The sequence below is a fragment of the Oncorhynchus masou genome, unplaced genomic scaffold (assembly GCF_036934945.1).
Source record: "Oncorhynchus masou masou isolate Uvic2021 unplaced genomic scaffold, UVic_Omas_1.1 unplaced_scaffold_1333, whole genome shotgun sequence".
In the NCBI taxonomy this organism is placed as follows: Eukaryota; Metazoa; Chordata; class Actinopteri; order Salmoniformes; family Salmonidae; genus Oncorhynchus; species Oncorhynchus masou.
The window spans coordinates 107153-119652 of NW_027003207.1; the positions used below are offsets into that span (position 1 = coordinate 107153).

The window sequence follows — 12500 nt, forward strand, 5'->3', positions numbered from 1 at the left end:
GCTCTGTTTCAGATGGTATGATCAGTCTAGCTGTATGGAGGAGGAGGTACTGCTCTGTTTCAGCTGGTATGGTCAGTCTAGCTGTCTGGAGGAGAAGGTACTGCTCTGTTTCAGCTGGTATGGTCAGTCTAGCTGTATGGAGGAGAAGGTACTGCTCTGTTTCAGCTGGTATGGTCAGTCTAGCTGTCTGGAGGAGAAGGCACTGCTCTGTTTCAGCTGGTATGGTCAGTCTAGCTGTATGGAGGAGAAGGTACTGCTCTGTTTCAGCTGGTATGGTCAGTCTAGCTGTATGGAGGAGAAGGTACTGCTCTGTTTCAGCTGGTATGGTCAGTCTAGCTGTCTGGAGGAGAAGGTACTGCTCTGTTTCAGCTGGTATGGTCAGTCTAGCTGTATGGAGGAGAAGGTACTGCTCTGTTTCAGCTGGTATGGTCAGTCTAGCTGTATGGAGGAGAAGGTACTGCTCTGTTTCAGTTGGTATGGTCAGTCTAGCTGTATGGAGGAGAAGGTCCTGCTCTGTTTCAGCTGGTATGGTCAGTCTAGCTGTATGGAGGAGGAGGTACTGCTCTGTTTCAGCTGGTATGGTCAGTCTAGCTGTATGGAGAAGGTACTGCTCTGTTTCAGCTGGTATGGTCAGTCTAGCTGTATGGAGGAGAAGGTACTGCTCTGTTTCAGCTGGTATGGCGTGCGTTTATGCGTGCGTGCGTGCGTGCGTGCGTGCGCCCGCGTGTGGGTGTGCGTGCGTGCGTGCGTGCGTGCGTGTGTGTGTGTGTGTGCGTGCGTGCGTGTGTGTGTGCGTGTGTGTGTGTTACCAGCCAGTCTGCGTTCAGACAGAACAGGGTGGTGAAGAAGAAGCCGGTCCAGATGAGAGGACAGATGATCAGACCCGACCAGAAGATCCTGGCCTCCACCTCCGTACCACCGGCCTGGGGAGAGGACTACACACACAGACATCAGAGGACTACACAACACACAGACATCAGAGGACTACACAACACATAGACACCAGAGGAGTACACACACAGACACCAGAGGACTACACAACACAGAGACATCAGAGGACTACACAACACACAGACATCAGAGGACTACACAACACATAGACACCAGAGGACTACACACACAGACACCAGAGGACTACACAACACAGAGACATCAGAGGACTACACAACACACAGACATCAGAGGACTACACACACAGACACCAGAGGACTACACAACACACAGACATCAGAGGACTACACACACAGACACCAGAGGACTACACAACACATAGACACCAGAGGACTACACACACAGACACCAGAGGACTACACACACAGACATCAGAGGACTACACACACAGACACCAGAGGACTACACAACACACAGACATCAGAGGACTACACACATAGACATCAGAGGACTACACAACACACAGACATCAGAGGACTACACAACACACAGACATCAGAGGACTACACAACACACAGACATCAGAGGACTACACAACACACAGACATCAGAGGACTACACACACACATAGACATCAGAGGACTACACACACACACAGACATCAGAGGACTACACACACACACAGACATCAGAGGACTACACAACACATAGACATCAGAGGACTACACAACACACAGACATCAGAGGACTACACAACACACAGACACCAGAGGACTACACACACAGACATCAGAGGACTACACAACACAGACATCAGAGGACTACACAACACATAGACATCAAAGGACTACACACACAGACATCAGAGGACTACACAACACATAGACATCAGAGGACTACACAACACATAGACATCAGAGGACTACACACACAGACATCAGAGGACTACACACACAGACATCAGAGGACTACACAACACAGAGACATCAGAGGACTACACAACACAGAGACATCAGAGGACTACACAACACACAGACATCAGAGGACTACACAACACATAGACACCAGAGGAGTACACACACAGACACCAGAGGACTACACACACAGACATCAGAGGACTACACACACAGACATCAGACACCAGACACCTAGACATCAGACACCTAGACATCAGACACCAGACATCAGACATCAGACATCAGACACCAGACACCAGACACCAGACATCAGACACCAGCGTCTCACCTTGCTGTCCTCAAACACCCAGAGGCTCCTCCCATCCTCGTCGATCTGGTTCCACCATCGCAGACCCACCAACAACCTGCCTGTCACATTCTGACACACATGTGAGAAAGTATGAGAGTGTGTGTGTGTGTGTGTGTGTGTGTGTGTGTGTGTGTGTGTGTGTGTGTGTGTGTGTGTGTGTGTGTGTGTGTGTGTGTGTGTGTGTGTGTGTGTGTGTGTTCTCACCTTCGGACCAGAAGTCACAGGACAGCAGAGTGATGATCATAATGAAGCAGGAAGTAAAGCTCTTGGTGAACCAATCACAGAGCAGGTAGGTTACTATGGCAGCCACTCGGAAGAACAGGTGCAGGAAGGAGGCGAGGGTGTCTGGAATGTCAGTCAATCAGTCAGCCAATCAGCCAGTCAGTCCACAAATTAACTTTTAACAAGCCACACCTGTTAATTGAAATGCATTCCAGGTGACTACCTCATGAAGCTGGTTGAGATAATTCCAAGAATGTGCAAAGCTGTCATCAAGGCAAAAAGGTGGCTACTTTGAAGAATCTCAAATCTCAAATATATTTTGATTTGTTTAACACTTGTTTTGGTTACTACATGATTCCATTTGTGTTATTTCATAGTTTTGATGTCTTCACTATTGTTCTACAATGTAGAAAATTAGTACAAATTAAAGAAAAACCCTGTCCATACTCATGACTGGTACTATATATCCATGTAGCCCTATAGAGTGTGGGTTCCCTCTCTGGTCTCTATTACTGGGTACATCATGTAGCCCTATAGAAGGTAGGTTACCTCTCTGGTCTCTATTACTGGGTACATCATGTAGACCTATAGAGGGTAGGTTACCTCTCTGGTCTCTCTCTTACCGGATCTTTGCTCCCCTGAGCGCTCTCTGCTCCTCCTCCTCGGTACTGAAATCCAACTCCACATCCTCCGTGTCGTCCACGAGACCACCCTGAACCGGCGCGCACACACAACCGTTAGATCACTAGCTAGCCAGATAAATGATTTAATTCAAACATGCAACCTAGCCTACCTGTTTCATGGTGAGCGATAGACGGATGTTCTGGTCCAGACCTGTCTTTGCTCATTCGTTCTTTTCTGACAGGTCCGTCCGTTGTTAATGGTGGACAGAATAAAGCAGGTGTCGCAGTGAAATGGGTCCGACTGGACCTCCTATCTTACCCACCAAAGAGATAGGAGATGCTCTCGCATCAGCATCATCTGGAAAGAGAGATGCGAAATTTCTTTCTGTGAGAGAAACACGCTACGTTGCTTTTTATTTAATTTATTTAAATATAGCCTACATTTAGCCGTCTTATACAGCAGGCTATGCGGTCGTCTGGGCTACTTCAGCTGTTGTTTTGACTTGTTGTATGTTTCGTTAGGTAGCAGCGGACTGTTTACGTTCTTACCGGCTCTGACCAGATCATGTCGCTGTCACTCCAACGACCGACGGTTCGCGGCTCACCAGCAGCGCCCTGAACAACAATACAATCAAAACTCTTCCTCCCTCCTTTCATTCCTGCTTGCCTGTCTCCTTGTGTGTGTGTGTGTGTGTGTCAAGCAGTCATTTTATCATGAAAATAGTATCAAAAGGTTCATTTTTAACTAACATTGAAAACGCTGAAGAAGTCTTTGCTATATTTAACAGACGCACGTTGATTATAAGACGACAGCTGTACAGTCAACACGCATTCAAATATTCAATATAGAGTTAATCCGGAAAGTATTCAGACCCCTTCACTTTTTACACATTTTGTTACATTACAGCCTAAAGGGAATTAAATTGCCCCCACCCCTCACACAACAACCCATAATGACATCACAATAACCCATAATGACATCACAATACCCCATAATGACATCTCACTACCCCATAATGACATCACAATACCCCATAATGACATCTCAATACCCCATAATTACATCACAATACCCCATAATGACATCACAATACCCCATAATGACATCTCAATACCCCATAATGACATCACAATACCCCATAATGACATCTCAATACCCCATAATGACATCACAATACCCCATAATGACAAAGCTAAAACAGGTTTTTAGAAATGTTTGCTAATTTATTCAAAATACAAAAATAAACTTAAATATAACATTTGCATAACTATTCAGACCCTTTTAATAGTACTTTGTTGAAGTATCTTTGGGTTCAAGTCCGGGTTTGGCCACTCAGGGACATTCAGAGACTTGTCTCGAAGCCACTCCTGCGTTGTCTTGGCTGTGTGCTTTGGGTCGTTGTCCTGTTGGAAGGTGAACTCCCAGTCTGAGGTGCTGGAGCAGGTTTTCATCAAAGATCTCTCTGAACTTTGCTCCGTTCATCTTTGCCTCGATCCTGAGTCGTCTCCCAGTCCCTGCCGCTGAAAAACATCCCCACAGCACGATGCTGCCACCTCCACCATGCTTCACCGTAGGGATGGTGCCAGGTTTCCTCCAGACATGTCACTTGGCATTCAGGCCAAAGAGTTCAATCTTGGTTTCATCAGAACAGAGAATCTAATTTAGGTGCCTTTATGCCTTTAACTCCAAGCGGGCTGTCGTGCCTTTTATTGAGGTCTGGCTTCTGTCTGGCCACTCTACCATAAAGGCCTGATTGGTGGAGTGCTGCAGAGATGGTTCTCCTTCTGGAAGGTTATCCCATCTCCACAGAGGAACTCTGGAGCTCTGTCAGAGTGATCATAAGGTTTTGTATTTGTATGTATTATGGATCCCCATTAGTTCCTGCTAAGGCAGCTACTCTTCCTGGGGTTTATTATGGATCCCCATTAGTTCCTGCCAGGGCAGCAGCTACTCTTCCTGGGGTTTATTATTGATCCCCATTAGTTCCTGCCAAGGCAGCAGCTACTCTTCCTGGGGTTGATTATTGATCCCCACTAGTTCCTGCCAAGGCAGAAGCTACTCTTCCTGGGGTTTATTATGGATCCCCATTAGTTCCTGCCAAGGCAGCAGCTACTCTTCCTAGGGTTTATTATGGATCCCCATTAGTTCCTGTCAAGGCAGCAGCTAATCTTCCTGGGGTTTATTGTGGATCCCCATTAGTTCCTGCCAAGGCAGCAGCTACTCTTCCTGGGGTTTATTATGGATCCCCATTAGTTCCTGCTAAGGCAGCAGCTACTCTTCCTGGGGTTTATTGTGGATCCCCATTAGTTCCTGCCAAGGCAGCAGCTAATCTTCCTGGGGTTTATTGTGGATCCCCATTAGTTCCTGCCAAGGCAGCAGCTACTCTTCCTGGGGTTTATTATGGATCCCCATTAGTTCCTGCCAAGGCAGCAGCTACTCTTCCTAGGGTTTATTATGGATCCCCATTAGTTCCTGTCAAGGCAGCAGCTAATCTTCCTGGGGTTTATTGTGGATCCCCATTAGTTCCTGCCAAGGCAGCAGCTACTCTTCCTGGGGTTTATTATGGATCCCCATTAGTTCCTGCTAAGGCAGCAGCTACTCTTCCTGGGGTTTATTGTGGATCCCCATTAGTTCCTGCCAAGGCAGCAGCTAATCTTCCTGGGGTTTATTGTGGATCCCCATTAGTTCCTGCCAAGGCAGCAGCTACTCTTCCTGGGGTTTATTATGGATCCCCATTAGTTCCTGTCAAGGCAGCAGCTAATCTTCCTGGGGTTTATTGTGGATCCCCATTAGTTCCTGCCAAGGCAGCAGCTAATCTTCCTGGGGTTTATTGTGGATCCCCATTAGTTCCTGCCAAGGCAGCAGCTACTCTTCCTGGGGTTTATTATGGATCCCCATTAGTTCCTGCTAAGGCAGCAGCTAATCTTCCTGGGGTTTATTATGGATCCCCATTAGTTCCTGCCAAGGCAGCAGCTACTCTTCCTGGGGTTTATTATGGATCCCCATTAGTTCCTGTCAAGGCAGCAGCTACTCTTCCTGGGGTTTATTATGGATCCCCATTAGTTCCTTCCAAGGCAGAAGCTACTCTTCCTGGGGTTTATTATGGATCCCCATTAGTTCCTGCCAAGGCAGCAGCTACTCTTCCTGGGGTTTATTATGGATCCCCATTAGTTCCTGCCATGGCAGCTACACTTCCTGGGGTTTATTATGGATCCCCATTAGTTCCTGCTAAGGCAGCAGCTAATCTTCCTGGGGTTTATTATGGATCCCCATTAGTTCCTGCCAAGGCAGCAGCTAATCTTCCTGGGGTTTATTATGGATCCCCATTAGTTCCTGCTAAGGCAGCAGCTACTCTTCCTGGGGTTTATTATGGATCCCCATTAGTTCCTGCCAAGGCAGCAGCTAATCTTCCTGGGGTTTATTATGGATCCCCATTAGTTCCTGCCAAGGCAGCAGCTAATCTTCCTGGGGTTTATTATGGATCCCCATTAGTTCCTGCCATGGCAGCAGCTACTCTTCCTGGGGTTTATTATGGATCCCCATTAGTTCCTGTCAAGGCAACAGCTACTCTTCCTGGGGTTTATTATGGATCCCCATTAGTTCCTGCCAAGGCAGCAGCTAATCTTCCTGGGGTTTATTATGGATCCCCATTAGTTCCTGCCATGGCAGCAGCTACTCTTCCTGGGGTTTATTATGGATCCCCATTAGTTCCTGCCAAGGCAGCAGCTACTATTCCTGGGGTTTATTATGGGTCCCCATTAGTTCCTGTCAAGGCAGCAGCTAATCTTCCTGGGGTTTATTATGGATCCCCATTAGTTCCTGCCATGGCAGCTACACTTCCTGGGGTAGCTGTGTAGTACTGTGGAATAGAGTTCCATGTAGTCATGGCTCTATGTAGTACTGTGCTCCTCCCATAGTTCTGTTCTGGACTTGGGGACTGTGAAGAGACCTCTGGTGGCATGTCTGGTGGGGTATGTATGTCTGGTGGGGTATGTATGACTGGTGGGGTATGTATGTCTGGTGGGGTATGTATGTCTGGTGGGGTATGTATGTCTGGTGGGGTATGTATGACTGGTGGGGTATGTATGTCTGGTGGGGTATGTATGTCTGGTGGGGTATGTATGTCTGGTGGGGTATGTATGTCTGGTGGGGTATGTATGACTGGTGGGGTATGTATGTCTGGTGGGGTATGTATGTCTGGTGGGGTATGTATGTCTGGTGGGGTATGTATGGCTGGGGGGGTATGTATGTCTGGTGGGGTATGTATGGCTGGTGGGGTATGTATGTCTGTTGGGGTATGTATGGCTGGTGGGGTATGTATGGCTGGTGGGGTATGTATGTCTGGTGGGGTATGTATGTCTGGTGGGGTATGTATGTCTGGTGAGGTATGTATGGCTGGTGGGGTATGTATGGCTGGTGGGGTATGTATGGCTGGTGGGGTATGTGGGTATGTATGTCTGGTGGGGTATGTATGTCTGGTGGGGTATGTATGGCTGGTGGGGTATGTATGTCTGGTGGGGTATGTATGTCTGGTGGGGTATGTATGTCTGGTGGGGTATGTATGTCTGGTGAGGTATGTATGGCTGGTGGGGTATGTATGGCTGGTGGGGTATGTATGTCTGGTGGGGTATGTATGGCTGGTGGGGTATGTATGTCTGGTGGGGTATGTATGGCTGGTGGGGTATGTATGTCTGGTGGGGTATGTATGGCTGGTGGGGTATGTATGGCTGGTGGGGTGGGGTATGTATGTATGGCTGGTGGGGTATGTATGGCTGGTGGGGTATGTATGGCTGGTGGGGTATGTATGGCTGGTGGGGTATGTATGGCTGGTGGGGTATGTATGGCTGGTGGGGTATGTATGGCTGGTGGGGTATGTATGGCTGGTGGGGTGACAGGGTGGGTGTCTGAGCTGTGTGCCAGGTGTCCTTGGTACATTCAGCTTGCCAACACTTCTTACAAAAACAAGTAGTGATGAAGTCAGATCTCTCCTCCACTTTGAGCCAGGAGAGATTGACATGCATTAAGGCTCTCCGTGTATATTTAAGGCCTGTGCTTCTCTGTTCTGAGACAACTGCAATTTTTCTAAGTTCCTCTTTGTGGCACCTGACCACACGACTGCACAGTAGTCCAGGTGCGACAAAGTTAGAGCCTGTAGGACCTGCCTTGTTGATAGTGTTGTTAAGAAGGTAGAAACTAGGGCCTGTAGGACCTGCCTTGTTTATAGTGCTGTTAAGAAGGCAGAGCAGTATGGACAGACTTCTCCCCATCTTAGCTACTGTTGACCATACAGTTTACAATCCATGGTTACTGCTCCCGATGGACTGGCTGTCGGGAGCACCTGGTGGGGTATTTCCCTGGTGGCCTGAGGGTTGTTTTGGCCTGAGGGTTGTTTTGGCCTGAGGGTTGTTTTAGCCTGAGGGTTGTTTTGGCCTGAGGGTTGTTTTGGCCTGAGGGTTGTTTTGGCCTGAGGGTTGTTTTGGCCTGAGGGTCGTTTTGGCCTGAGGGTTGTTTTGGCCTGAGGGTTGTTTTGGCCTGAGGGTTGTTTTGGCCTGAGGGTTGTTTTGGCCGTGAATAGTCAACTTGACCAGCGATAATATAGCAAGCAGGAAGAGTTGACGGAGAATCCACGCATCAGGCGTGACACTCACTCTCTCGCTGCAGTGTCCCTGTGCAAAAATAACAACAGGTATCTCTCTGCGATGCACATAGCAACCGTCTACCTGCTTCTCTACGGATAACATTTTAGACAAGTCACACGGCGAAATGGACGGGCAGAAAAGGAAAGATGGAGCAGAGAGGGAGAGAATGGAAGTCACACCAGGCCGTGAGCGGGCAAACAGGCCCAACCCCCACTATCACACACGCCCAGGCCGTGAGCGGGCAAACAGGCCCAACCCCCACTATCACACACGCCCAGGCCGTGAGCGGGCAAACAGGCCCAACCCCCACTATCACACACGCCCAGGCCGTGGACAGACTTCTCCCCCATCTTAGCTACTGGACCATACAGTTTACAATCCATGGTGAGCGGGCAAACAGGCCCAACCCCCACTATCACACACGCCCAGGCCGTGAGCGGCAAACAGGCCCAACCCCCACTATCACACACGCCCAGGCCGTGAGCGGGCAAACAGGCCCAACCCCCCACTAGCCCAAGCCAATGGAAGCCACACATACGCCCAGGTAGTGAGCGGGCAAACAGGCCCAACCCCCACTAGCCCAAGCCAATGGAAGCCACACATACGCCCAGGTAGTGAGCGGGCAAACAGGCCCAACCCCCCACTAGCCCAAGCCAATGGAAGCCACACACACGCCCAGGCCGTGAGCGGGCAAACAGGCTCAACCCCCCACTAGCCCAAGCCAATGGCATGTACCAGATGCTCAGCAGGCTCCGTTCACACTTACTGACCTGAGGCCAAACCACACGACCAAAAACATTGGACACTTTATGGAACACAAAGCCTTCACTATATCATCCTGGAATATCCAAGGCCTGAGGTCATCTGCCTTTGGCCTAAAGACCAGGAACCCGGACTTCACCAAAGAAATCGGTAATACAGACATTTGTCATCCTGCAAGAAACCTGGTATAGAGGAGACAGACCCACTGGATGCCCTCTAGGTTACAGAGAGCTGGTAGTCCCATCCACCAAACTACCAGGTGTGAAACAGGGAAGGGACTCAGGGGGTATGCTAATTTGGTATGGAGCAGACCTAACTCACTCCGTTAAATTAATCAAAGCAGGAACATTTGGCTAGAAATTCAAAAGGAAATTAACTTAACAGAGAAAAATGTCCTCCTGTGTGCTACCTATATCCCCCCACTAGAATCCCCATACTTTAATGAAGACAGCTTCTCCATCTTGGAGGGGGAAATCAATCATTTCCAGGCCCAGGGACATGTACTAGTCTGTGGCGACCTAAATGCCAGAACCGGACAAGAACCTGACACCCTCAGCACACAGGGGGACAAACACCTACCTGGAGGTGACAGCATTCCCTCCCCCATATGTCCCCCTAGGCACAACTATGACAACATAACCAACAAAAACGGATCACAACTCCTGTAGCTCTGTCTAAAAATCTCAAATAGAAAATCGAAGAAAATGAACAACAATGACAAATGGTTTGATGAAGAATGCAAAAATCTAAAATCTAATCTAAGAAAGAAATTGAGAATCCTGTCCAACCATAAACATAGAGACCCGAAAAACCTGAGTCAACGCCTTCACTATGGTGAATCACTAAAACAATACAGAAATACACTACGGAAAAAGAAGGAACAGCAATTCAGAAATCAGCTCAATGTAATTGAAGAATCCATAGACTCAAACCACTTCTGGGAAAATTGGAAAACAGTAAACAAACAACAACACGAAGAATTATCTATCCAAAATGGAGATGTATGGGTAAACCACTTCTCCAATCGTTTTGGCTCTATAACAAAGAACAAAGAGCAAAAACATATACATGATCAAATACAGATCTTAGAATCAACTATTAAAGACTACCAGAACCCACTGGATTCTCCAATTACATTGAATGAGTTACAGGACAAAATAAAAACCCTACAACCCAAAAAGGCCTGTGGTGTTGATGGTATCCTCAATGAAATGATCAAATATACAGACAACAAATTCCAAAAAACTAAAACTCTTTAACGTCATAATAAGCTCTGGCATCTTCCCCAATATTTGGACTGATCACCCCAATCCACAAAAGTGGAGACATATTTGACCCCAATAACTACAATGGAATATGCATCAACAGCAACCTTGGGAAAATCCTCTGCATTATCATTAACAGAAGACTCGTACACTTCCTCAATGAAAACAATGTACTGAGCAAATGTCAAATTTGCTTTTTACCAAATTACCGTACAACAGACCATGTATTCACCCTGCACACCCTAATTGACAACCAATCAAACCAAAACAAAGGCAAAGTCTTCTCATGCTGTGTTGATTTCAAAAAAGCCTTCGACTCAATTTGGCATGAGGGTCTGCTATACAAACTGATGGAAAGTGGTGTTGGGGGTAAAACATAAGACATTATAAAAACCATGTACACAAACAACAAATGTGAGGTTCAAATTGGCAAAAAACACACAAATGTCTTCCCACAGGGCTGTGGGGTAAGACAGGGATGCATCTTAAGCCCCACCCTCTTCAACATATATCAACGAATTGGCGCGGGCACTAGAAAAGCCTGCAGCACCCGGCCTCACCCTAGTAGAATCTGAAGTTAAATGTCTGCTGTTTGCTGATGATCTGGTGCTTCTGTCAACAACCAAGGAGGGCCTACAGCAGCACCTAGATCTTCTGCACAGATTCTGTCAGACCTGGGCCCTGTCAGTGAATCTCAGTAAGCCAAAATAATGGTGTTCCAAAAAAGGTCCAGTCGCCAGGACCACAAATACAAATTCCATCTAGACACCGTTGCCCTAGAACACACAAAGAACTACACCTACCTCTGTCTAAACATCAGTGCCACAGGTAACTTCCACAAATCTGTGAACGATCTGAGAGACAAGGCAAGAAGGGCATTCTATGCCATCAAAAGGAACATAAAATTCAACATACAAATTAGGATTTGGCTAAAAATACTTGAATCAGTCATAGAGCCCATTGCCGTTTATGGTTGTGAGGTCTGGGGTCCACTCACCAACCAAGACTTCACAAAATGGGACAAACACCAAATTGAGACTCTGCATACAGGATTCTGCAAAAATATCCTCCGTGTACAACGTAGAACACCAAATAATGCATGCAGAGCAGAATTAGGCCAATACCCACTAATTATCAAAATCCAGAAAAGAGACGTTAAATTCTACAACCACCTAAAAGGAAGCGATTCCCAAACCTTCCATAACAAAGCCATCACCTACAGAGAGATGACCCGGGAGAAGAGTCCCCTAAGCAAGCTGGTCCTGGGGCTCTGCTCACAAACACAAACAGACCCCACAGAGCCCCAGGACAGCAACACAATTAGACCAAAGGAAATCATGAGAAAACAAAAAGTTAATTACTTAAAGTCACCTGCCAGTATTTTTCCAAGAATGACACATTGGAAAGAATTAACAAAAAAACAGAGCAAACTAGCAAACTAGAATGATATTTGGCCCTAAACAGAGAATACACAGTGGCAGAATACCTGACCACTGTGACTGACCCAAAATTAAGGAAAGCTTTGACTATGTACAGACTCAGTGAGCATAGCCTTGCTATTGAGAAAGGCCGCCGTAGGCAGACATGGCTCTCAAGGGAAGACAGGCTATGAGCTCATTGCCCACAAAATGAGGTGGAAACTGAGCTGCACTTCCTAACCTCCTGCCCAATGTATGACCATATTAGAGAGACATATTTCCCTCAGATTACACAGATCCACAAAGAATTCGAAAACAAACCCAATTTTGAAAAACTCCCATATCTACTGGGTGAAATACCACAGTGTGCCATCACAGCAGCAAGATTTGTGACCTGTTGCCACGAGAAAAGG

At 47.2% G+C, this 12500-nt stretch overlaps 1 protein-coding gene across 1 annotated transcript in view; it reads left to right on the forward strand.

The window, feature by feature from the left end:
- LOC135530396 (Golgi apparatus membrane protein TVP23 homolog A-like) overlaps window positions 1-21 on the forward strand; it is a 3789-nt gene extending 3768 nt beyond the window's left edge. The window contains exon 6 of the mRNA XM_064958730.1: window positions 13-21. Coding sequence (XP_064814802.1) covers window positions 13-21 — 9 coding nt within the window. The remainder of the gene's footprint in view (window positions 1-12) is intronic.
- Window positions 22-12500: the final 12479 nt, after the last annotated feature.